Source organism: Hippocampus comes, unplaced genomic scaffold (assembly GCF_001891065.2).
Source record: "Hippocampus comes isolate QL1 unplaced genomic scaffold, H_comes_QL1_v1.1 scaffold298, whole genome shotgun sequence".
In the NCBI taxonomy this organism is placed as follows: domain Eukaryota; kingdom Metazoa; phylum Chordata; class Actinopteri; order Syngnathiformes; family Syngnathidae; genus Hippocampus; species Hippocampus comes.
The window spans coordinates 930,077-957,572 of record NW_017805417.1 but is presented as its reverse complement, the minus strand read 5'-3'; the positions used below and the strand labels follow the sequence as shown (position 1 = coordinate 957,572).

The window sequence follows — 27,496 nt, the reverse complement described above, 5'->3', positions numbered from 1 at the left end:
AAAAGTGCTTCAAGTTGTTTGCTCTCAGTGTGGAGGGTAGCGGGTCCATGAGGTCACCGAGGCTGCATTTGAAACTGCCCAATTGTTACGATTTGGCTGAATGCAGCAGAGGCACTCGGTTTACCAGGGCAAAGACATCAGAACATCTTACTCTTGTCCTAAAGACTTGACACTGGCTGTCAGTCAGTAGAATTGAGTGGTTTGGGTTCTGAGTACATTCAAGAAATTCTGATTGACTCCCTACTGGATCTGGTGGGGTATGATAGCACTTGCCCCGAATGCAAAAATTCAATCATCATTTTTCTGTTGAATCTTTTTTTTTTTTTTTAATACAAATATGTGCTGCCACTTCTTAGAGCCGCTGTAATGATTTTACCAGGTGCCCTCGCTGCCAGGAGGCAATCCAACACTTTTTCCCTTCGGAAGGACTCGGTCAGACAAGGGAGCGCTTAGTAAGAATGCAAAAAAGTCTGCGGACCACCTCAAGTGTCCAAAGGTATGCAGCAATATCCATCCATCAGGTTTTTCTTTTTTTTTTTTTTTTAATACCGTATATGATTCATCTCATTTGGGTCACGAAGACCAGCTGACTTGAACCCCCTCGGGGGCTGGGTACCCCCCCCCAACTTTTTTTTTTTTTTTTTTAACAGATCATTGTGTTCTGCATCCTGGTTGGCGAAGGGAATGTGAACAGTCTCCACGCCCCACCGCTGTACAGCTTGCCAAATTTTCTCCATGACAAAAGGTTCTGTGCTGTATTTCTAAAAACTGTCAGTTGTTTGGAAGAAAATGTTTTCGATTTTTGTTTTGTTTTAAATGCTGGGGCCTGAAAAATGGTTTCATCTTTGCTTTCATTCAATACAGTATTGTATACGTAATAATCACATACAGTGCGGCCCGGTCCTCGGGTGGTTCACGTGTCGACCTCATAGTGCTGAGATACCGGGTTCGATTCCAGCTCCGGCCTTCCTGTGTGGAGTTTGCATGTTCTCCCTGTGCTTGCGTGGGTTTTCTCCGGGTACTCTGGTTTCCTCCCACATTCCAAAAATATGCATGGCAGGCTGATGGAACACTCCAAATTGTCCCTAGGTTTGAGTGTGAGTGCGGATGGTTGTTCAGGTGTCTGCCGCCTACTGCCCAAAGGCAGCTGGGAGTGGCTCCAGCAGCCCCCCACCCCCACCCCCACCCACCGACCCTTGTGAGGATAAGCGGATCGGAAAAAGAATGAATGGATGGATATATGAGAACCTACCTTACAGGCATATATTCTTTATCCTCTGCGAAAAATGACTAATATTACTGCAGCTTAGTTGTGACAGTCTTGCCTGAAAGCATGAACTCATGATGCAAGGACCGATTCATTATTTCCATCCATCCATTGTCCAATCTGCTTTATCCTCACAAGGGTCGTGGGCGTGCTGGGGACCATCCCAGCTGCCTTCAGGCAGTGTGCGGGCGAGACAACGCAAAAGCTGAGTTAAAAGAAGCCGGAACTTGAGAAGAGAGCAAATGACTTAATTTTCGATGGTTTCGTATGGGACGATGAGTCTGGGACAGATACAAAGGTGGCTTTACGAGCCCTTTGTTGGCTTTGCTCACGACGGGAATGAATTACCAGAAGGAACGAGCAACTTTGCGGAGGCTTGTACTTGATATCGGCAGGTATATCCTATGTTCAATCGAGTATTTCCTCCGCTTGATGACATTTCCTTCTGCGGGCAAAATGACGTCATTGCCACTCCTCATGTTACATTCCACAAAGGGAGAGAACCTGAAACAAGTATCTGGGGCTTAGGTCAAGTGTCTTGGAGTCCACGTGATTTTTGAAAGAGGAAATCATGTTATGGCAATGAGTTTGTCGCAGGTTCACAGTTTTTTTTTTTTTAATATCTTGAAGCAGTTTTCTTCATTTTGGAGTGACTGTCTGATGTCTTCCATTCAGTCTGGCCAGAAGTATTAATTAATTTCCGGTTGGGCAAGCTCCTTCTGGTCTTACTTGTTTTATCTTAAAAAGAGATGTCGGATAATTGTTGGCTTCAAGCCTTGTAGGTGACGTTCTTTTTTTTTTTTTTTTTTTTGTCCCCATAAAGGCGTGCTTGGACAAGTTTGGATAGGCCCGATCTTAGGTGCTCACAAAGGTTCATCTGGATGAAGGGGCGAACATTCCTCCACACTTTATTCTCAAAGATGTTGAGAAAACAATCGGGATGTGCTTTTTGTCTTCCATCCATCCATTTTTTAATCGGCTTATCCCCACGAGGGTCGCGGGTGTGCTGGAGCATATCCCAGCCATCTTCGGAACTGGTTGCCAGCCAGTCACAGGACACACATTAACGAACGACCAGAGTCACACCTAGGCGCAATTTAGACTGTTCAATTAGCCTGCTATGCATGTTTTTGGAATGTGGGAGGAAACCGGAGAAAACCCACATCCATCAAATTCCAAATCTCAGCCAAACAAACTGGAGTAGAAACAGGACAGTGCTACAGTATGCTACATTTGTTTTTTTATTTTTTTTGGGGGGGGGGGGGTTAATGATCAAACTTGATAATGATCTATAGCTAATTAAACCAGTTGATTCAACTCTGTTTTACATATAAATTAAGTTTGAGGAAATATTTAAATTTTGGGAAGTACACAAAAGTAGGATTATTTTCCACCAAATTGTCATCTACCCGAATGAAGTGGGGCAATTTTCCACTTGCCCTCATGCAAAATTGATCATGATAAATTTTGGCCACCGATGGAATGTAAGCAAGCTTGCTGACACAAGACGACAAATTCAGACCACCATTCTTTTTTTTTTTTTAATTTAAAGCTTTCTGTCGCCTTCCCTTGAACCAAGTGAGCAACGACTCAGCATTTTTTTTTTGACATCCTGTAAAATCTCAAGGTCAACACATCTAAAATAATTTGTCAAGTTTCACCGCAAGCGTGAAACCGCATTTTATTTCGAAGGGGATTTTCACAAGCTAAACCCTTTCCGCTTTTCCTTTTTGCTCTTTGTCAGAGGCTGCCTGCACATTTTCCTCACACGCAAGGACAGATTCAATTACAAAAGCAGAGAGAAAAATGAGCTCTGCAATAGAAAAAAAAAAAAAAGAAAAACGTCGGAAAATTCAGACTGGTGGGAGAAAATGCCAGATAGACATGATTAAAGAGTATAAAAAAAAAAACTAACAAGAATAAAACGTGTAGACGGCAACATTTGCACCCACGAACGGATCTGTTCATTTTTAGGATGCTGAATCGGTACTTTTAGGAATGTCGTCATCTCAAAATGAGCACAGGGGAATGCCAATCCGACACGGGAAAAATCTTCATTCACGTCACAGAGCTTGTCAAAAGCATTCATTCCATATCAGTTGTGCATGGAAAAAATACACATGCGTCACAAAATCTATTACTCCCCCCTCCCCCGACACAAAAAGTGCCATTTTTGGTCACATGTCCTTAAAAAAAACAATTCTGTTCAGATTCTTGCTTAGATTCCCTCAAACATTCCGCCTTTGTCTACATATTTCCCGTTAGCAACGCAAAAATGCTAACTTAAGTCGACGGCGAGCCCGTTATTCCAAAGCTTTCCACTCGGGATGTTCGAGACCACTGTTTTGTCAGACCGATACCAATACGAGTATTTAATCTTGGAGTACTCATCGATACCGAGTATCGATACCTGTAGTACTTCAGATATTATTTTTCATTGAACACAATGACAAAACATTGTGAACAAAAGCTCTCTTTCCATTGATTCGCTGTTGCGTTAAAAACTGCCACTGTGTAGCACAAACTACTGCAGTGGTCAGGTATTTAAAGGTTTGCGTTTTATGCATATGGAACCACTTATCAACACTACATTTGGGTAAATATCACAATTAAGCGTACTGAACTGAACGAGACCGCTTGTTGGAAATGTGGCTTTAAGGCACTTCAGCAGCATATGGATGGGTGACTGCTCCACAGATCGAGCCAAATCGTATTTGTTGAACGTGAGACGACGAGGGGAAGGTGACTGAACCCGTTTGATGGCTTTCGTGCGAACGATCCGCTACGGGAATTTAAAACCTACACGTAATGCGATAATACCTTAAATTATGTAAAATAAACAATATGCTGCGACGTCGTCGTCCGTGATGTGATAGGTGCACAGTCAGTCTCGGGAAAATGCGCAATCCGGGGCGTCCTCCAAGTTTGGCACGCGGCATTCCTTAAAGACATTCGTACATGCGCAGCGTGCGCTCCAGTTGCTGCACCACGCGCTGGTAGAAGGCGATCTGCTCCCTGAGGTACGCCTGCATCATGTCCTTAAAGTCCACCTCACGCTGACGGTGGAAGTGGTTCATCTCGGCCTGCAGCGCGAAGCCGACCGTCCGGCAGCGCTTCCGAATGCCGTCGGCCTCGTCCTGGTCCATCTTGCCCTCGTCGGTCATCCGCTGGCTTTCTTTCACCTTGGCAAAGGCACCTGGAGGATGACAACAACAACAACAAAGGTTGATCTTATTTTTTTGATTGTCAAAATGCGAGAGACGTTCAAACATATTTGATCCACAACATTCAAAATGGTAAAAAATGAAACCAATGTTTCTGTGCTGGAAATTGCTGGCCATCCCAGCTGACTGACCGTGCCTGGCTGAAAAATGAATGCTACTTTAGCTAGCAACATTCTTTCACCAACACATCATTCCCGATTTGAGCCATGTAAATAATTCCCCCGAAAGTGTTGTCTGGAATATATTCCACGAGGTTGTTGCGAGTCTTTCCACACCACAACGAAAGGCGCTATCCACCAGCTAGCTCGGAAGCTAACAAGTCCGGGCTTCGTGTCCGCTAGTGGGCAAGCAGCAGCTAGTCTTCAAAACGAACCGTCCAGTCAAATTTGTTTACTTGCTGTGACGTATCCTTCGTGAGCAGCATCCACTGTTCGGCGACAGGAATCCATCGCTGATTGTTTTCTTAAATTCGCGTCTCCACAGAAATGTGCTTGATGCGACTGCCCACCAAATTCAATCGCTGGTTGAGCGACGAGTCTGCATTTCCAGGCAAGGCAGCAGCAGCAGCCTTGTCCAAGGCATCACATCCTCAGTTGGGGGAATTTAAATAATGACACCAAAAGTGTTCCGTAAATTGTGGCATCTGAGGGCGATGTATTTTCGGAGTGGGCATAACGAGCTAGCGGAAATTGTCTTCATAATAATATGGAAGTACAGGGTGTTTCATGAGTCTGTTTCACTTTATGTTGTTACCTTATATCTCAGTCGATGTTGAAGATATGAAAACCCAAAGTATTACTTCTGAAAGCAATTGATCGTAAATTTTTATTGCAACACAAAAATCCGAGAAATTAGTGTTGTATTTTTCACAAATGTTCACTCTGCGAGCCCCCCTGGTTTTACAGATGAATACATAGTCTATGTTTAGCACTTAGACTAATAAAATATCCCCAAAGTCTCCTTTTTTTTATTGCTCGAGTAGGCTGTACATTGGAGCACAATTACCTGTTGTGAATCCGCGGCGCAAGGGGGCACCGAGCACAGGCTACTTTTCGCCCCGCCGCATACCAAACATCTGAGGACAAGTTGTAACCACGTTGGCCCAGACGGCCGTGACGTCACTTTTCCACGGGCACGTCGCCACCTCGCACTTCCATCCGATTATTCCAGCTTGCCCAAACGAACCAGCATGAACGCAAAAAAAAACAAATTTCAGATTTTCACATCGCCGACATCGTTGGCGAGCTTAGACGTGCCCGCAGTCGCCGGGGTAACGACATCTCGAGTCAACGTTGAGGCCCGGAATTTGAGCGGAATTCCTGGCAAGCGTGTGGGAAAGCACGGAGAGAGGCGACTGTGGAGATGACCTACATTCATCTGGCTCCCTTTTCCACATGAGGGGAGAATGTGCATCATGGCTGCCGGCATCAAGGAGCGTGCGTGGGGAGCAGCTTTAGAATACTGTAGTTTGGGATTTTTTTTTTTTTTTTTAAATTCAACTCAACTGTATTTCTAGAGCACTTTACCACAACTACCGCTGTCCACAGAGAGCTGTACAAAAGCAAGCATAATTCATACAACAACAAACAATAAATTAATACCGAAGACAGTAAAGCACAAAAACAGTCAAACTGAAAATCAAGTCTCGTGTGGAATCAAAAGCCAAAGAATAGAAATGAGTTTTGAGACGAGTTTTAAAGATGGGCAGGGGGGCGGGGCTTGGCGAACATTCAGCAGGAGGTCATTCAAAGAGAGGGCGACCGGCAACGGAAAAAGGCTCCATCCCCTCAGAGTCTCCGCTTAGTTCTTGGTACCTCTAATAATGTCTGGTCCGCAGACCTGAGGCACCGGACAGGAAGAGCTCAGAGAGGGAAGGTGGAGCGAGGCCATTTGAAGATTTGAAAACAAATAATAGGATCTTAAAAAAAATGTAAAGGGAGCCATTGAGGGGATGCCAGGGTAGGAGTTATGTGCTCCCTCTTACGAGTACCAGTCAAGAGGTGAGCGGCAGCATTTTGGACTAACTGGAGACGCTGAATGGAGGATTGGCTGACTCCAAAGTCAAGCGCGTTACAGTCATCCATAGTTTACCATCGTGCTAATTCAAAGTGGAAAACTCACCGACAACAAAACGGCCAGACGAGAGTAGTGTGCAGTGGAAAATTAGAAACGAGACATGAGACCGGGCAAAGCCAGAACTGATGACTTCTGCTTAACATGAGTACCCTTTCAGGGGCTACCTCACAAAAATACGGAAAAAGTGAAACACGTTTTTAACATCCTTAAGTTTTATTATGAAGCAGATCTTTCCAGTTCTTGGTGACAACTCGCAACCTTCTTGCCGTGAGACCGTGCCACTTGCTTCGAGATAAGGTCACCTGCTTGGTTTAGCTCACGCAGCAGACTGGATGTTTTACGGCAGTAGTGAGACGACTTAATGACCCTGTGGCGGCGAGATAGTCTGTGGGAAGAGGGGAGGGGGCCGTAGGGGGGGGGGGTTGCAGAGCTGCTTGTCTAAACAGCGGCGAAGCGTACAGGCCGAGCTTTACAGGCTGGTACAGTCACGCATGCGCACGGCGGCAGTCGAAGAAGAAGAAGAATGAGGACGGTCAGATTAACTGTGACCACAATCCTGCGGGCGGCTGAACTCTGGCGTCTGCTCAATTTTCTTTTCCCACAAGCCTCGCAGGGCAGGAGGAAATTCGGGGAGATTTGCTCTCATGATTTTCAAGCATCGATTAATTTTACAAATGTGATGTGACAGCCGTTAGTTTGCAGTAAGGGTTACTTGTGTTTACTCTACGAGGCGGGTTATAATATATGGCCAGTGGGAGGGGTCCTGACATATGTCATCAGGGGGGCTATTACTTTTGTTGACACGGCTGTAGTTGTGCCCATTGTTTTCTCGTCCCTCCCGCAGTCACTCAACCCTTTTTTTTTTCTTTTCTTCTACTGTCTCGCCACCTCAACCCACCTGGCTGAGACGGAAGCCCGGGTGCCTGTTTGAGCTTTAATTCTCAGAGGAAGCTTTTCTTTGACGAGTAATTGCTCACGCGAGGTGCAGTTTTCTTTTTTTTTTTTTTTACAGCATGAGGAGTGTGCTTCGTGACCTGCTAAAAATGTAAAGTGCCTTGAGAAAAAAAATTCTGTTATCAACCTGACATAGAACAATAAAAACCAAGACGAAGAAACTGAGTCAAAATCAGTCGGGCTCTGAGGTTGGCTCATGCTTGAAAGTGATTTGTTTGAGCGTCGTACCCGAAAGAGCGCTGAATAATGATTGACGGCAGTTTTCTTGAGAATCTGTTTATCAATCAAAATCAAGGGACGACTGGACGTGGAATGATAATCGCAAAAACTTGTGACTTCAGCTTCCTCGGCTAGCTTCGGTCGGATTCATTCCTTTGCGATTAAGCTGCAGTAATATTAGTCATTTTTCACAGAGGATAAAGAATATATGCTGTAAGTTAGGTTCTCATGTACCCATCCATCCATTTTCCGTTTCGCTTTATCCTCACAAGGGTCGCGGGGGGTGCTGGAGTCAATCCCAGCTGTCTTCGGGCAGTAGGCGGGGGACACCCTGAACCGGTTGCCAGCCAATCGCAGGGCACACAGAGACAAACAACAATCCACGCTCATGCTCACACGTTGGGACAATTTAGAGTGTTCAATCAGCTTGCCATGCATGTTTTTGAAATGTGGGAGGAAACCGGAGTACCCGGAGAAAACCCACGCAGGACCGAGGAGAACATGCAAACTCCACACCGGAAGGCCGGAGCTGGAATTGAACCCGGTAACTATGCAATGTGAGGTCGACGCGCTAACCACTGGCCCACCCGGCCGCCACAGCTTCGCTTGTATGTAAAACCAAAATCAACAGCGGTTTCTTTCGTTCAGGCTTTTGAAAACAGCTTCCACGGACGGGAATCTTTGATCGGTTACGATAAAATCGTCTCGCGGAGTGGAAATCTGACGTGTGCAAAAAGCCATTTAACATCGTTCAGTTGAACTGGAGTGGTGATGGAAACCAAAAACACGACAGCGTGCAAAAATCAAAACGACATACAGCATCCCACCATCCACTCCAGAAGAGCTCCAGACAAATTTGTCTTCATTCCGTAGATTAGCACTGTCGCTTGTATCATAAATCAGCGGTTCTCCGACATAAAAAATGGCTCTCCAAGTACCAACATAATAACCCAAATGAAAATATCGTAGTCTGTAGGCTTAAGTGTTAATCAAAACGAGCCGGGGACTTCTTATCCTAAAAAGTCCCCGTCTTATTTTGAATCATGATTCACTTCAAATGTATTCCTGTTAAAAGTAAAAAAAAAAAAAAAAAAATTGGCTAAAAAAAAAATGTCATAACAAATATTGGCAGTCGGAGCGTCACCTGTTGACAACGCAGGAAAAACAAGTGGAATCTCACATTTATTTGAGGTTCTTTTTTCGAATGAATGATGAAGTGAACTGATGATTTGACAGATGAGGGAAGTCAAAACAAAAAAAAATTAATAGATCAATAAATAATAGAGTGGGAAGGAAATTCAAAAGGGTCCCGCACACTCAAAATATTGGCAGCAGCCACGGGGTGTTGCACAATTTAGCTTTTAAATCAGAGGCACTGTCACGGAACACTGACCCCAAATAGTTGCAATTCTTGCGCTTTATTTAATTGATTTAATTCTTTTTCACACCACCGCAAAGAGCAAACACAGAAAGCGCCTCGCTCATCTCAACACTGATCTCGAAGGGAAGTCCTTCCAGCGGCTATAAAATCCAATTCTTGGATCATCCTTGGCTACGTACAACAAAAAATATGTTCATAATCAAAAGTTGAATTGAGTTGAGAGAAATTCTCATGAGAATTCCAGCGGCGGTCCGAATGGGATTTGCAAAGTTGACCTCCCAAAAGGTTGGCGACCAGACAAACCTTTTGTCATCGGAAATCACATTCAAGTACGTGACAAGCATCCCAAATGTGTCATGAACGAGGACATCTCATCTGAGGAAGGACGTCGCCGTGCCAACCGCAAGTGTCACAGCCACCTCGCCAACAGCACGACCGCCGTAAAATAAAAAAATAAGTACGCCAAGGACGAATATTTTACAGCAAACGAGCTACGGTGGGGCGTGCCATCACACGATCTTTCATTATCATGACAACAGGGGGCGCAACTACTTGCCCAGCGTTGACGCACATTTCGCGAATGATAGAGAGATCGATGAACAAAATGATATCATGTTTAAAGTATCATTTAATTTGGGCCCGTCGAGACGTTTGTGTATTTAGCGCCCCCCAAATGTCTGTGCGCAAGGGCGTCGGCCGTCTCAGGCGGCAGGCTCTTTGAAGTCCACAGTAATCACTTTACCGCAAGAGTGCGAACATATAGAAGGAGGCTAGACTCGACTTGGGAGTAGGAGTAAACAGTTTAGGAACAAAGTGTTTTAGAATATCAAAAGACGGTTCGGCAACTGGTAATAAGTGTCGCGGCCCATAATCAAATCTCCGACCTAAGGGGGCGTGGTATGCAAATATCGGGGGCAGTGTTTTTCTTGTATTTTGCATATGTAAACGATAAAAGTACGACGAGGAGCACGAGGAACTTTGAGTGCGATTGGCGGAGCAATTGCCATTGATTGTTCTGGGAGATCGTGTTCCAGTCGATTGCAAAGACAATCTTCCCTGAGTCGAGTTCTTTGTTTAAACTTGTCCGGGGTGAAAATCTCTGACAGCGAATTTCCGTCAGCCCGTCCGTCTATGGCGTTTCACATGGTGTGTGAGCATGAAGCTAGACAACTTTTTATAATTCTCGGTTGAACAATTTGGGTTATAAATACAGAGAGTTGCAGTTTATTTTGTCTTTTGGATCAGTTTTATGCTAAACTTCAACTGGGACCCGCTTGAAGCAAGCACACAGGGCCTCTTTTTGGAGAAGGCTCGACAGTTTCCAATTTTTTAACCTCATGAGACAGTGCTTTAAAATTGAGTTTTCACCAGTTTAAACGTGATTAAAGTGTGTGCCCAGTGGATCTGGAAGGTATTCCCCACATTTATATTTCCGAGTATTTGTGGGTTTATTTTGTAAGATTGAACGTCTCTCCTTTAGGACTCCCACTGTACTGTCAAGGAACACAGGACAGAATGGGCTGAACGGGCTGACTGAAGGAAGCTATTTTATATTTCACACATGCCAACAAAGCGATGCGCTCCCTGCGCGGGATGCCAAACAGCCGACGGATCCAAACATAAACAAATGCAGATGCTCTCAATTGCTACTCCCCACGTGTTCGTGACACGGCCAGCCTTTTCGGCAGACATCAGCAGATTAAGCCAACCTTCTTCAAATCAAAGCTCATCCAGTTCACATGCCACGCTCCAAATTTGGACCCATGTTTTCCCTTCGAAGTCGAGGCGGGAAGCCTGGGGTCACAAATGGCCTGCGAAAGCATTTCGTCTTGCTCCGCCTTGAAATGCTAAAAACAACAACAACTGCTACAGCGGCAACAACAACAACAACAGGTTGTATACCCGGTTCAAATGAGGTGGTGACCAGGTGAATTTCTCCAGGGCAGTGCTTCTCAGGGACAATTTCTGGACAGCAAGTGAGTAAGTAAATAATTAAATACCGTAACATAATACATGGCTGAGAATAAACAGTTTTAAAAGCTGAAGCGCAAATGTATTGTACTTAAAAGTTAAATACAACCGAACTGTACTTAACAAGTGTCCTGGAGGAGATTAAAACAAAAACTTTACGCCATTGTAACAGATGCACAATTTTACATTTAATTTAGTGATTCTTCACATACCTCTCAAACCACAAGAGACTCAACGCTGAATAAGATTTTAAGGGAAATGGCGCATTTTCCAAACAATGTACCTTCAAACCAAAACGGCTAGCGACCTGTAGATGCCCAGGACACAACGCATATGTGATTTCTCCAGTATTATTAGTTTGTTTGATACAACAATTGTATCCCAAATCGTCTGTTCTCATTGACATGAATGGAAATGATGATAATCCGTTCCAGTGTGCTCCCGGCCAAAAACTTTTTTTTTGTTTTGTTTTGTTGTTTTAAATAGCAGTTTTCAGTATTGTACTTTATAAACAAACAAAAAAAACCGTGAAGAAATTAAACTCCATGTACAGAATCAAACACTTTTTGTATCATGCTAATTCAATTAGCATTGTGTGGCTCCAGATGCTGGGTACGGCGTGGCCACTAGTGTGGATTATAATGCAGACTTGCAGACGACACATAGATTGGATGAAGAAACACCGAAGAAGATGATCACAACCAAGCTGGAAGTATATTAGTCGTTTATCGGAGAGGACAAAGAATTTATGCCCATGAGTGTTGTTGAATGCGCTGTCTGCGTGTGTTGCTACTGTTTGTGTTCAAATAAAAGTGACTTAAAAGTCAACATCAATGCTATTTTCTTAGCCCGTCTGTGATGTTTTGTTAGCATTGTGTGTTAGCATTAAGCTATCAGACTTTTTATAATGACAAAATGTCTCTGGATTGTTTTAACTACACAATGTGAAATTCTCTTTGTTGTATGTTGAGCTTTAAAAATAAACTCCAAGTGAGAGTAAGGACATACATACAGCTTGAAGCAAGCACTTGGCCTCATTTTTGAACCATTGTTCACTGCCTGTGAAACGGTTGCTTGCTGTCATGGTTCACACCAAGAAAAAAGGTTCTTGCTTTAACTTGGGTAACGAGAATGACGTTTTAAAGCTTAGCTGCCCAAGCACCGAAGAGAAAATATTGCCGATGAATCAACAAAGCCATTTCAAAAGGGCCGACGCGCGGCGTGCTCGGGGGCCACACCCGTCGTCACACACCAATCAAAATCAACAGGGTTCTTTCTTTGAAAAGAACAACATGACTGACAATGTTTTCTTTCTACTTCGGGGAGTATGAAAAACGGCAGGAACTAACAACCTGCCTGCTTTTAAAATATGAACTGAACATAAATCACTGCTGCCGCTGGGAGTGCCAGAACTCTCAGGGCCCAGCCTCAGCCAAATGCTGTTTTCCACTTCAATTAAATAAATATCAAGTGTGGTTGGGGTGGACATCAACCAAAAAAAAAAAAAAGGGGGGTGGGGGGGGGGGCGGGCTGTCCAAAGCTTGGGGAAAAAAAAAGTAAACAAGAGTATTTACTGTACTTTTGCAGCCTGCATTGTCGTTCCATTAAAGTGCTCTGATTTAGTGATTTTTCCACCAAAGTGTCAGCCGGATGTTTTATGCTGTGGTCGCCCACATGGATGCCGTGACTCACTTCCTGTTACTGTCCGCCATCTCTCGGCCAAACACGCCATGCCATGGCAAAAAAAATGCTTTGTTGTCACAGAAAAGAAAAAACTCACGGGGTTCTTCCTTGAACCTGGAGCAATTTCCAAAATGTTTTTAATTATCGATTGCGACAGGTAGAGCGCACTGCCAAAGAAACCACCGTAATTCCCAAACTTACCCTTGAATTTACAGCAAAATGCGGAAATTGTCTACCCCTTTGTAAAAACCTACTTGGGTCATGCGGCGTTTGTCTCGGTCAACACCCTTGGTTGAAAAACACCGAGATGTGCTTATTTGAATGCTAAGCGCGAAGGTGTTGGCGGAATCTTTGAGTCCTGAAAACATGGATTGGGTGCTTTGCGTAGCCTTGGAAGCATAATCATATTGAAACATGGCTCAACAAATTTTAGTCAAGCTCTGAAGACAAAAAAAGTCAAACACGACACAACACAGCATGTCGACGATAGCCAACATAAGCTAACCCTGTTAGCGCATTGAGTTAGCCAGTTTGAACAGATTTGTGAAGCGCCCGCAGGTGATCAAGGACGGACTTCCGATTCCTTGACGAAACAAACGCCAACAAAAACAACCCATGACAGTCACATTTACAGAACTCAAAACGCAGACTGAAAAAGCGGAACTCACGACAGCCGACTCCCACGTCACTCACCAGGCCAGGTCCTGCCATTTAAAAGGCACAAGCACTCAAAAGGCGCAGATGCTAGCGTCGGGCGTGAGGAAGGTGACGCCAAATGGACTACAATTGTTTTAGGTGTTGGTATTTACGAAGTCTTGCACCCATTTTGGTCCGATGACTCGACAAATTGATAGGCTTAGAAATGTGGAAATGAAACTGTACAGAATGGCTTCCGATTATATTTCATTTTTACGAATGAAAGTTCTGTCTGTTTTTTGGGGCGGGAACCACAGCTTTGTGGGATAACTGGTGGACTGGATCTGAATGATGACAGACACCAACAATAGAGACACTATTTGATTAATAATGGGTCCGGCCTACCATTACACAACTACTTGGAGTGTTTGCGCAAAGACTGGTCTCGGAGTACGATTGAAAAAACTTATTCCTTATCACATGGAAGGCTTTTTGCACTTCAGTTCCCCAAGGGTATTTGGTTATGGTGAGGGAGGTGCGATACAAAAAGTTCTGGGAGACATCTGTGGTCTCCGTTGGTGTGAATCAGCAGCGCAGTGGGCCAGCATGTGCAGGAATGCCGCAGCATGTGGACGGACAGTTCGTGTGAAGACGACAAGGCCTCGCCTGGGCTCAGATTTAGGAGTAAGCAAACAGCGCGGGGGAACAAAAAAAAAAAAACAAAAAAACATTTGTTCTCCAAAGTCGCCGCAAATAAGCACAACAATAAAAGACACGGGGAAGGCTACAGTCATCCAACGGGTCGATGATGTGACACACCACTAAACTTTTAATTCAGCCGAATGGAGACCTTTATGTACCGTACACTCCTGCTTCATAACCCAGTGGAAGTGTCTCGAAAAGTGAAACATCACAGATGAGTTATTGGTGCTTGTCATTTTTGATGAGCGAAACAAAAGTCTTTTGTTGGCATACTGCTACGGTGCCAAAAAGAGGAATCATAGACGCTATTATTTTGGTGCGCTGCGCTCCTTTTACAAGAAATGTGATGAAAAGCCAACTTTTAGGAAACCTAACACTTCATTTTAGTAACTCAATGTAAGGCTAAATAAGACCTTACATTGGGTTACTAAAATCCCAGTTGGGTTATTGAGATCCCAATTTTTGGTTTTGGATCTTTTGGCTTGGTCCCCGTCAGACATAGCGAGCGCTCAATTGCATGTGCGCTCACATGTGATGCGTGTTGAGGGCAAAATGTTTCAGGAAAGCACACCTGAAAAACTACTCTGAGAGCGACCGGCACCAAATTCATTTATGCCTGAATTTTGGGAGCGGCTTGGAACGGATTAGGGCATTTACATGGAAAACGCGTCTCGACTTTTCTCGTTCAGAAATTTCTTTCTTAACCAATTCATTTCTTAAGTAGAGGTACGACTGTATTTTAAAGATGCAAAATCGCCCATTGCGATCTTTTTGCATCTGCTGATCTCAGAAGCGGCTCAGTTTTGCTCACTTGACAGACGCAATCCTGCGTGCACCCGGTTAGTTGGATCAACTTCCACATCAAACGGACACGCTATGCAGGTGGTTTGGAATGCGTTGCCTTCGAGAGGACTGCGTACTTCCCCAAGTCCAAATGAAAAGGACTTGCGGGCATGCTTCAAGCCCGCCCGTGGAGCTAACGGGGTTCTGCCACCTTCAATGCTGAGCTCTGGCGCGCATCAGCACTGCTTTTATCCCACTGTCAGCAACAATCGAAGCCAAGCAATTCAGACTTTGTCTTTCCCAAGCTGAACGGCAACAATACGGTGTCGCTGTAAATAACTCCAGCGTGCGGGATCTTAAAACAATTAGGAAGAGGACATTTTGGGGTTGGTCCACTGGAGCGCTGTACTGTCAAATATTTGCTCCGTGGAGATTTGGTTCAGGGAAACACTGTGGTCGCCTTGGATACAGTCATGACAGGAACTGATGGTGAGCTGGAGCCGCCCACTCAGCAGTCTTGTGTTTTGTTAAGAAACGAGCAACGTTCCAGTGAGTAAGGTTGATTCTGCCGTTGATCTTTAAGACCGTGAAGTCCATCATGAGCCTTTTTTAGACACCTTAGGAACCTTTCGTCTTAATAACAGCAGTGCTTCAAAGTCATATTGGACATCTGTATTACTGCAAACAACAGACATGATTCGAGGGTCAAGAATTTGCTTCCCGATGCATGCAGTGTCCGTCCGTATTTGCATTGATCAATCTACTGTGAAATCAAATGCAGAGATTTGGGGTGAAAGTGAACTCAAACGTAACCCTCAGTGGTGGTTTCAATCTGGTTAGTAACTCAGCGCCAAAAAGTGCTCAATTATTTTGGAACCCTACTCCACTCTCGATTGGCACCCGATCCCTGCAGTGAGTAACCAAACCAAATACACTGCCAAAAAGTGGTATGAAAAAGATTAGCGCTGCAACTGCTAATCGAGTAACTGGAATCATTCATTTATAAAGAAGGTTGAAGGAAAATGTCTGCCCGTCAGCTTCGCAAGGGATCATTTTTCCACGAGGACTAATTTTACTGATGACGCACACCCTCGCACGCACGACTCTGTGAAGAAATAAGTTCGTGCAATGCCACCATGTTAGGGGGGGGGGAGACTTCATGAAAGACAGATAATGACCACAATTTGGGAATATTTCATATTAAAAAGATGCTAATGCTGCAGAAGATGTGTACATAACAGCATGTCTACGACCATCGACAAGATAAGGTATCGATGTTAGCTAATTTGATGTAGGCTATCATAGCTAGTTAGAACGCGGACTTTCAATGGGTTGATAAAATTAAACAAACGGTTAAAAAAAACAAACAAACAACAAACACGTATTAAGCGCATTCATACAATTTGGGAATATTTCATATTAAAAAGATGCTAATGATGCAGAAGGCGTGTACATCATAACAGCATGTCTACGACCATCGACAACATAAGGTATCGATGTTAGCTCATTTGATGTAGGCTATCATAGCTAGTTAGAACGCGGACTTTCAATGGGTTTATAAAATTAAACAAACGGTTAAAAAAAACAAAAAAACAACAAACACGTATTAAGCACATTCATAGACGAGCTTCCAATGGACACAACTTGCACCGATGAACTCAACCCGCTGGCTCTGGCTAACGGGTCAGCCAGTTAACACAACACTCTCATCCGCTGACACCCATGTCACTCACCATGCCAGGCTCCACCTTTTAAAGCCATACACACACACAAAGTCACAGATACCCCAGCTGAACGTGGCGATGGTAATCCCCAGTGGACAAAAATCATGACTGCACCTCGCATGCACATGATACTGCATGATCGATGATGGCGACAATTTGATTAGAATCGCAATTATTTCCCCACTGGAAAAATCTGTTTCCAAAAGTGAGCGCTGGCGGTGCCGCTTGCATTACTGTCAGTACTTTTCCTAATGAGATCTGGTTCTGTTGTCATTCAGACGAGGAAGGGCCTCTTACATAACAAGGACACCTCATTCCCCCCTGATAGGGGGCGGATCCATTTCATCCTCTTTTGTATTGTGTTATCGAAACTTTCAAGAGTTCCTTTTTGTCTCCGATTGGAACTCGGCGATGCAAAAACAGAACTCGATGGTCGGGCCTCATCCCAGAGGCCATTAGGATTCACCATCTCGGTCGCGATACAAGATCGCGTCACAGTGTCACACTGTCACAATGCGTTCGAGGGCGCGAGATGCTCCAACAATGAAGCAAGTGTGATACGACGGGGCGGTGGCGGCGATCACATCTGCACAAACAAAAACCTCACGCGGGCCGTCACTCTGGAACAATGCGGTGCAATTAGCCCTCGCAATCCCATCCCGGCTCCTGCGCCAATTTCAGAGGGTTGGATGAGAAGAAGCAGATGGAAAGCACAAAGAGTAGGGTTGTAAAATTCCAGGAATTTTTGAAGCTGGAAACTTTGCATCGGAGCTAACACGTATTGAAGGAATTAATGGGAACGACCGGATTTTTATTTTTTTTTTTTTTAATTCAAGGTTGTCTCTTAATAGGAAACTGAAATATCCAACGGTGTCTTGATATACAAGCCGTCCTGTGACTGTGCCCGTCGGGCAAAACACTTGCATGTCAAATCATCTTTCCCTACTGAAATCAATGGAAATGTCTTTCATCTCTTTTTGCCTCCAGAAAAAAACAATCCTCATATAGTATACTTAAATAAAATACAGTCCTGACATTATTAAATAGAATTTGGGGCTGTATACGACACACACAGAGACACACACAAAGAAGAATCCCATACAATATTTGTTATATTGTCTGTCAACATGTGTTGTTCCACAGTTTGTGGTCAAATATCCGTCTATGGTTCAAAGTTGAGCAGGGGTGTCCAAAAATATGGCATGGGGACCATTTGTGGCCCGCCGTCCATTATTTTAGGGGCCGACAGCATTAATAGGTGAATGGGTGAGTGTTGAAACTGCTCATCTACTACGACTACGACTATTGATACAAATATAGAACAGGGAAAACTCAACTCTTGTACAATGCCAGATTGTGCAAGCATTGAGGGTGCACCCAGAACATCAGAATTGTTAGACAGCCAGGCGCATCACACCCACAAGACCCTCAATGTGAAACCGTCTTAAGGCAAAGGATGGATTGTGAAGTTGCAAACTTGGATTACCTTTTTGTAGATGAATAATGTCTGGGAAGTTGGCTAGCAGGCCTTGGTAGAGCGACAGCGTGTCCAGCATATGGAAGAGGTCGTACTTGGGCTGCTCCGCGAACAGCTCGCCAATGTTCTCGTAGGTGCGGCCAGTGTGGGATATGGCGTTGTTGAGGGCCTCGGAGCTGTGCGGAGGGTCCAGCATGAACGACTGGCTGATGGACTGGAATGAGTTGCCCAGTCGTTGGAACTCCTTCCTGAAGCCGCCCAAGTGCTTGCGAACCAGCTCCGAGGCGACGTGAGTGAGCTGCATGACGCTGTCGTCCATCTTCTTGGCAAAGTTCTTGAAGGTGTCAACGCGTTCTTCCACGTCTTGAAGGTCCTGGTGCTCGTTGGGGATCTGAAGGGTCAGCATGAAGTGCGCCCCGACCATCTCGTCCTTCTCGGCCCGCCTCTTGCCCAGCTTCCATTGCTTGTCGTCGGCGCACATCAGGAAGTGCTCAAAGCCTTCGTACTGGGAGAACACCGGGTGGCTGGTCATGTGGTTCATCCACAGGATCAGCCGCCGCTTGCGCTTCTCGATGAAGTCCTCCTCGAAGCGCCCCGTGGCCTGCTTCTCCGGCAGGTGAGGCACCGAGATCACGGTGAACTTGTGCAACAGGCGATTGTAGAGCCAGTCAAAGTGCTTGTAGCGCCTGTACACGGGCCGACCCGTGTGGCTCGGTGTCACGCGGTACGAAATGTACGTCTTGATGCCTTTAAACTTGGTTTGCTTGGTGGGGTCTTCGATGGAGCAGGAGAAAGGCTGAGGGCTCTCCTTCCATCTGGGCCCCTGGGGGCTCATCTCGATGGTGTAGGACTCGGCTATCTTCGCCATCATGGGCACGTCCCCCAGCACAAACGCTTCCACGCCAGAACGGACGAAACTGGAGAAGCGGTTCAAATTGCGGCCCACCATGCTGCCTTTCCTCCCGCTGGAGATGCTGTCCTGCCTCTCCATGGGCGGCTTGGCCCTGTAGTGCACGTTGGGGTTGTTGGATGGCGGGTTCTGATGCGAGTGACCATTGGCCCCGGGGCTGCGCTCGATATCAGCGTCCTCCACCACGGTGGACCTGTCGTCCCAGTCGTCCCAGTCGTCGTCATCGTCGATATCGTAGTACGTCGGTTGCGTGTTGAGGGTGGTGTTCGTAGTGGAGGGCAGGAAATAGGAGTCATTGCCCAAAGAACCCGCCGGGCTGATGGAGCAGTCGGTCACGTTGGAGTTGGAACGCGTGCGAATGACTTCCACGTAGGACGCCGGGAAGAGACCTCTCTCCCCTCGGCTGTTCTCCCCTTGGAACCACCCATCCACCGAGTTCTCGTCAAAGATGATCAGTTCCTCGTTCTCCTGGATGCTAATCTCCTCTTTGTTTTCACTTTGAAAGGTGTACAAGGCTTTGGCTTTCACCGACATCTTGACCTGATCCAGAGCCGGTTACAAAACAATAATATCAATAGTTCCAAAACAATCTACACGCACATGGTGCTGAGCAGCTGTATTGGAAACATCTAGGACACTTTAATGAATATTTCAACTCATCTCACATGACATGGGTCAGGTGTGCGACAGCACCGTCAGTCAACAACTGTTTACTACGCCTGATTTATTAATGACTAAGCTCGACCTGCACCCCAATGTTTTTGAGAATATTACTAGCCCATCGATGCATTCAATCTTTAGTCTAAGTCATTTGCATGCACCCAAATGCCCTCGTTAATGCCCAGAGTTCTACTTTCGTGTAACAAACGAGTCGGTTTAAAAACCGGTTTCACAATCTAGCTCCTGCAACGAGACTTTTGATAATCCAAAAGTGAACCGGAACCTTTCGTTTTTTTTTCTCCCCCCACTTCTCGCACTTTCGTCACATTACGGATCCTGGAAACGGTCCCGGAGGCAAATAATTCCAAAAAGTGCACTTTGGTTGATAACGATTGTATCCGTGTACATGGTGAAGCGGCAGCTCCACATTCCCGTCCTTCCTTCCCCTCAGACACAAACTTGCTCCCCGAGTCTCGAAAGCAGGTTGCTGGGCATCTTCGCTCGATCCTTTTAAAAATCACAACAGCGCATCATCCCGCTTTAGGCGAGCCGGTATTGTTTCTGTGGCTCTATTTCCTTACAGCCCCGATACGAAGTAACTCTTTCCATGACGTTAGACTGAGACAATTGGAGGCGAGATCGTCTGTTCTCTTTCAAGGAGTCTTTCCCTGAGAAAGAAGTGGCGTTGCGACGGCTCAATGACGTCCTCTAGGTGGAAGCATGAAGTCATTGCAACAACACAGAGCTTTCAAAAAAAATGACGTCCATTTGCTATATATATAATATCATAAAATGATGATGCTATTCAAAACAAATGCGATATTAAAAGAAGTGGCTTTCGGCTTTTCCCTGTTGATTGGCAAATCAATCAACCTTTAAAGAAAAATCAAACGATCGATCGTAACATGTTGAGTTAAAAATTAAAAACTATTCAAAATGTCAAAATAAAATGTAAACCAATGCCAACTCAAACTATTAAAAATGTCCTCGTGATTGCCAAGACGCCCCATAAGTTGATAAGCACTGACTCAGACATGAGATAACGCAACAATTTCATTTGATCACAATTTGCTCTTCGAAAACTCCGGAAGAGTTTCCTCCTCGCCAGAAAGGCGGATGTGAGGTCACGGCATCGGCTGCTTCCCTCCACGTCGACCGTAAGTTTATTTTTTAAACATATTTATCTGTCTGAGCTGCACCGCTGGTGCTTGGGATGCACTTTATAATAACTGGCGTTTAGCTAGTAGATGAAACAACAACCATGTAGAATGGCCAATGTGGCTTACGACCGGTTGGCTCCAAAGCATGCTAGCATATGTTAGCCACACTGCTAACATAAACCGGCCGGCTAGCTAGCGGGGCATACACAGAATGAAGTGATTACGTCACGACCACGTGAGGATAAGCGGATCAGATCATGAATGGATGGATGGATGTACTGAGAAAGTTTTTTTTTTTCAAACCCATCTCCTTGACTTCTCTCACGTTCCTGTAATTTCATTTCTTCCCTTCACCTTATTGTTTCCTCCCCTTATTTAGCCTCCTCGCTTCGTCTTCTCATCTCCTTGCTGTCTCTCCTCAATTCTTTATCTGCTCAGCTCTTCTCACTTATTTGCCTTCTTGTTTCCTCTCTTTACTTTCTCACCTCGTTTCCTGTTTTGACTTCACACACGTCGGTGCCAATTCAGACGTAAAAAAAATTCCAGATAAGTCGGCTTAAAAAAATCCTCAAGTGTTTAAAATATATTATTAAACTATGCTTGTGTTAATGGGCTATTGTGAACATGTTTCTTTTTTTTTAATCCATGACTTCCATCCATCCCTTTTCTAACCTGTTTACCCTCACAAAAGTTGCGGGCATGCTGGAGCCTATTCCAGCCATTTTCGGGCAGTAGGCGGAGGACACCCTGAACTGGTTGCCAGACAATCACAGGGCACACATAGACGAACGACCATTCGCATTCACCGTCACACATAGGGACAATTTGGAGTGCCCAATCAATCTGCCATGCATGTTTTTGGAATATGTGAGGAAACCAGAGTTAGGAGAAAACCAGCATATGACGGTTGGCTGGCGTACAACATGTTGACTCAGCGCTTCCTGCAACAGCGCAAACAGGTAATGTAGAAGTCGTGACAACACTGCTATGTGTTTTTTGTTTTGACCACGCCTCCAGAGTCCCCATGGATGACCTGACCCGAGCCCTCTCGGCCAGCTTTGCTGTGTCCAAGGAGCCCAACAGTACGGCCGCGCCGCACCCTCGGCTGTCCCAGTACAAGAGCAAGTACAGCGTGCTGGAGCAGAGCGAGCGTCGCCGGCGCTTCCTTGAGCTGCAGAAGATGTACGGCGCTCTATAGACCTTTTCAGAATATTTGGAGAAAATAGACACCGGGGTACTTCCGTGTGGCAGAATAGCGAGCGACTACTGCATAGCCAGAGATAAACCAAGGTATTTTCTGACCCCCTCGCGCCCCCCCAAAAAAACAAAAATCATGATTAATTCTGTGCATCTCCATCAAGAGTATGTATGTGGCATTAATCTGAGCAGTAGAAAAGTCGATTCAAGTTGTGCTATTGGAGATTGCTTGCACTTTTGCCACCCGGACGTACGAGTCCATCAAAAATGAACAGACACGGTTCACATCTCAACCGGTGTTTTCCTTTATTTTCCATCTCAGTAAAAGGTTAAACTACGTCGACCACGTGCGGCGTCTGGCCAATGGCGACTGGGCGGGGGCGGACGGCGATGGGGAGCAGGACATGGACAAGCAGGAGGAGGACGAAGAGGAGAAGGGGAAACAGCAGCCAGATGACAAAGCCGAAGAAGAGGAGATGGAGATTGAGAGAAGAAAGCTACCAAAGCATTACGCCAACCAGGTAAGTGTTGCATGAGGTAATGGAAACTCGTTTGGTCCTCAATTTGGGCTTTTAAAAAAGCTGTAAGGCCATGTAAGCCAATCAGATCCATAAATTCTGTAATTTCCAGGAAATGTTTTAGAAAATGTTAAAAAAAATGTCAGCTTCTACGCTACAGTGTTCCATATGGTCCAGAAGGGGGCGCCTGTGTCAAAAAAAAAAGTAGCTCTGAAAAAGACTTCTATGTGTTCCCCCTCAGCTTATGCTGTCAGAGTGGTTGGTGGACGTCCCAGCAGAGCTGGACTCGGATTGGCTGATGGTGGTCTGTCCAGTGGGCAAAAGATCCCTCATTATTGCCTCCAAGGTAGGAAACTTTGGGCGAGTCTTATCGAAGCCAAACTGTCTGCGATTTCCATGTCTGCTTGAGCAAAGGTGTGTAAATGTAATAAGGGCTTCCTAGAAACGGATACTGAGAAACTTAGGCCACACACAAAGATAATCGCTTGTCGACAATACTCCGAATTATGATCCGTTCTGAAACACACGCCCAGCGTACCCCGTAATGAAAGTTCTTTGAAAAAACAAGCATACAGGTGTGTGTGCGTGTTGGGCCTTACAGACCCGGAAGGGTAAAGAGGACACAAGGAGATGAGGAAGTAAGACGAGGAGGTGAGATGAAGTGAGGAAATAAGCTGAGAATGTGTTTGGAGGAAACGAGAAGACAATTTAGGGTTGAAGAGATGACAAGATGAAGAAATGAGCCAAGATGAGGAGAAATTGATAAGAGCAAAACGATGAGGGGGCCAAGACGTGAAGACGAGGAAGAAAGCAAATGGAGAGCTGTGAAGCGTTTACAAGAGGAGAGGAGTCGTCAAAGAACAGCGGCGAGAAAATGAGGAGATGCAGAGACAATCATTGGTTGTATCGATTGTTGTTTTGCAGGGGTCGACTGCGGCCTACACAAAAAGTGGCTACTGCGTGAACCGGTTCCCCTCCCTGCTGCCCGGTGGGAACCGCCACAACTCGGCCATGGGAAAAGGTAGCCGCAGGGCCCCCGGGGCCCACTTTTCTGCAAACGAGCGATTCGCAGCAAAGACAAAACATTAACGCCGCCGTGCGCCTAGATTACACCATCCTGGACTGCATTTACAGCGAGGTGGATCGGACCTTCTACATCTTGGACGTCATGTGCTGGAGAGGCCACCCGGTCTACGACTGCCCGGTGAGACGGACCCTTCCCGAAAAGCGCCGCGGCAAATCCGGGAATGTTTATCCTTCCTAATGGCTTCAAAGTAGCGCAAGTCTGGAGCGCAGATGTTCTCCATTTGCTCTTTTTGACGCCGCCGCGCCGTTCTCTCCTCCGCAGACCGATTTCCGTTTCTACTGGCTCCAGTCCAAAGTGCAGGAGACGGACGGCCTGACCGAGATTGCCAAACGCAACCCCGTGAGTGACAGAGACTTGAACCTTGTGAACATTTGAGACCTAAGAGAAGAAGGTCCGGCGAACGACGTGCGGTGCCTTCCATAATTAGGGGAACCCCTGGCTAAGATGTGGCCTTAAAATCAATTGAAAACTTGTGGAGTCAGCTAAAGAGGAGAGGATGAGATCAGGGATTGCGCAATGGTCGAAGACCCCTGTTTCCGAATTCTTCCATCTTGTGAAAACATCATGGAGGATTAAGTGCAGTTTTGTTGGCAAACACATTGACATCGGGGCTGCTGTTAATTTTGACACACATGGTTTGACATAAAATAATTATTTCTTAACTCATTTAGTACCGGTCGGTTTTCTCAAATTTCATTTTTTTGGAGCAATTGACTCATTTTTGAAGGCCTACAGAAATTTGCCAAATAACAGTTTATTTCAAGAAAAACACTGCACTGGTGCATGAACTTTTCATGAATGTTGAACTTTATCCATGATCTCACCACCGCACTGCTTCCTCCCGCCAAGTGGGTTCGTACTGGATAACATACACACACTCACGCCAACATCTGATCAAAGCCACTCCTGCCATCTAGTGGTGATTTATCATACTGAAATCATTGCCAAATCCTTGATACTAATTGAGGAGCTGCGCAAAGCCCTTTATTTTTTATTTTTAAGCTGAAAAACACATCTTAACCAGGGCTGCCAATAATTATGGAGAGCGACGTATAAAATAGTCGTATCTTTCTTTGTAACCTGCCCCCTTCCATAGTCGGTGGCGTTTATACGGAATCGCAACAAGCTCTGTTGGACAGGAAGCCAAATCGGTGTATGGTAGAAACACACTTGTGGTTTTGTTTGCTTTGCCAGTTCCGTTTCGTGAGCCTCCAGAGCAGCGAGTGCACGGCGGAGTCCATCCAGAAAGCCCTGGCGGCCGACTACAGCTTCAGCGTGAGAAACTCTTTTTAGTTCTTCCTGACGCGACCTTTTCGTCATGTTTGTAAACCCCAGACGTGAGGCTATTTCGCGGTGGCAGAACGCAAGTGACTACCGCTGACCTGATTTGAAAATGATGACAAAACACAACACCACAAGATATACCCTAAAAGGGCTTTTTTCATCAATTTCCCTAAAAAAAAAAAAAAAATCTAAATGAATACATTAATACAGCCGATAAATATACTTTTCACTTTTACTATCTAGGTACATTTCAGTGCCTCTAATTTTTTTTTTTTTTTTTTTTTTTTTTTTTTTTTTTACCTTTCCTTGAGTAATGATTTGAATGATTACTTTTGTTTTTACTCTTCTCAAGGACAAAATGTGACTATTTTAATTTCAGCTCAATATGACGGCGAGCTTAGTTGTGAACTTTTGCCACCTTGAAGCACGAGTGATGTCATTTGGACCGATTGTCGACTTTGCCGGCAGGTGGACGGTCTTCTGTTCTACCACCGGCAGACTCACTACACGCCCGGCAGCACCCCGCTGGTGGGCTGGCTGCGACCCTACATGGTGTCCGACATCCTGGGCGTGGAGGTGCCCCACGGACCCCTGACCGCCAAGCCCGAATACGCCCGCCACCAGCTGCAGCAGATCCGGGAGCACAAAAAGACCTCCGGCGAGGTGCGGCCGGCCAGCCGGGATGGCGGCTACGAGCTGGAGCACCTGTCCACGCCCGCCCAAGACAACGGCCACAACCAGAGACACATCCAGGAAGCGCAAATGGAGGACTTGATGTGATTGCTAGATAATCGCTGACTCACCTGCGCTCCACTCCTTTTATTTAGAACCTCTTCCAGAAAACCTCTCCTACAAATCCAGGCTAATTTTAATCAGGCGCCAGCCAGGATGACCTCTGGGTGCGCAGAAGTGTTCGATTCATCTTCCTTGATCGTTCGGGTTGAACGTGATGGGGAATTTCTGGGAATATCCTTGAATGTAAACAATTTGTACAGTCATAAGACTGCCGTGCAAAATAATCCAATTTCAAAGAATGACATTACAACAGATGTATCAGCGAGTAGGAGTTTTACGTGTTTTATCGAGCAGTCAGTTCTTTCATTCAATGACAAAGATGTGGATGGTGAGCTAAACATTACTCATCGCCCCGAGCCAACCCATTTCAAAGAGAATAAAAATACACCACCATCCCGAAATGTCCCACAGAAAATGTTTGATGAAAGTAGCCCCTCTCTTCGGTGGCCCTGAAGTGCAAAAAAAAACAAATAGCCAAACTAAGCAACAAATATTTAACGCAACTGCAAAAAAAGAAAAATTTTAACTGACAAATGGCGAAACACCCAAAAAATAAACGCAAGAGCAAATGAAAACTTAGAGCCAACCTTCAATTCGATAAATTCCTGGTTACTGAGTAATTCATTTCGCTTAATTTCCATTCATTTCTGCAGAACACTTACGACTTGAAAAATCCTGGAATTTTGAAACCCTGTTTGCCGGGTTACTTTGATCAAACAACACAAGTCAAAAAAACCCAAAACACTCTTTGTAATTTCCAATGCAGACTCTTATTTCATCTGTATCAACAATAACGTGTTGAGAACCCGTTCTAGTTTTTACAATGTTTTATTTTCCACTGAATTTTTTTTTTTTTTTTTTTGTACAAAGTGTATTTCCAAATAAATGTTTGTTTTTAACGGTTCCCGTTGTGCTGGCGCTCTCACGTCCAATAGAACCGATACAGTCATTTGCGGTTTAATGTCGAGCGAAACGGGAAACTGTCAGGACTTGAAAATATGAGCTTACAACACAAATCGACCACATCGTATTGTTCAACACTTTTTTCTGAGAAGCCTGACCCAGCATGCGCTTCAGTGCAGGAATGCAGATATTAGTCAGCGGCACTTGTCGCTTTCCAGGAAATGCTGCACTCATTTGTACTTTACTGAGAGCTCTCCCACGCTTTCTCATGCGCGCACACACGCAGAAAATGAAAGCCTGCTCAGAACAGGATGGACACCAACATATGATGTAATAATAAAAAATATCAAATGTGGGAAACTTGTGTGACTGATACAATGAGCTAAGCAGAACGGCTGGCGCAGGATCTGAAAATCAATGTATTGTGCTGCTTTAAGCTGATTAATCTTTTACACGCGCGTGTGCGTGTGTCTATGGTGAGCATCTCTCCAAGAAGAGACGATTCGATACGTTATCGCAGTACACGGGGCAAAAATACGATTCAAGCACGATACATTTTCAAGTGGAAAGATTCCTTACCGTTTCAACATGATGACGCAGCCATTTTTGGAACGTAAAAACATCTAAAAGCTCTCCAGAGTCCAAACCATTCACGTTAATTCAATTGGAAGCATGATAAAAGAACAACAAATCGATTATTACCTGGTGTGCATCGCTCATAAAAGATAAATCGATACGTATCTCGGGGGGTGCACCAGCCATTTGTGATTATACAAATATTATAGTGTCAAAATAATGTAATATCGCAGTTATCATGTACAGGTATTCAGTTGTCACGTAATGATTTTTTAAAAATTAAAATAATGCTGAATCCGTTATCAACAT

The 27,496-nt window shown here is 45.1% G+C and overlaps 2 protein-coding genes and 1 long non-coding RNA gene across 3 annotated transcripts; 2 read left to right on the top strand and 1 right to left on the bottom strand.

The window, feature by feature from the left end:
• Positions 1-1,238: 1,238 nt before the first annotated feature.
• On the top strand, positions 1,239-3,177 carry LOC109518248 (uncharacterized). The gene is made up of 2 exons (XR_002168696.1): positions 1,239-1,662; positions 2,091-3,177. It is a non-coding gene; the product is annotated as an uncharacterized LOC109518248 (long non-coding RNA).
• snx33 (sorting nexin 33) lies at positions 2,874-20,350 on the bottom strand. The gene is made up of 2 exons (XM_019873982.1): positions 18,107-20,350; positions 2,874-4,463 (listed from the first exon to the last, which is right to left on the bottom strand). Exons 1-2 carry the CDS (start codon positions 19,539-19,541, stop codon positions 4,210-4,212), a joined length of 1,689 nt encoding a protein of 562 aa, XP_019729541.1. The 5' UTR covers positions 19,542-20,350; the 3' UTR covers positions 2,874-4,209.
• Positions 20,351-20,733: 383 nt separating this feature from the next.
• Positions 20,734-26,435, top strand: snupn (snurportin 1). The gene is made up of 9 exons (XM_019873983.1): positions 20,734-20,824; positions 21,845-22,009; positions 22,347-22,545; positions 22,784-22,888; positions 23,467-23,563; positions 23,649-23,746; positions 23,891-23,968; positions 24,824-24,904; positions 25,382-26,435. Exons 2-9 carry the CDS (start codon positions 21,852-21,854, stop codon positions 25,691-25,693), a joined length of 1,128 nt encoding a protein of 375 aa, XP_019729542.1. The 5' UTR covers positions 20,734-20,824; positions 21,845-21,851; the 3' UTR covers positions 25,694-26,435.
• The last annotated feature ends 1,061 nt before the right edge of the window (positions 26,436-27,496 follow it).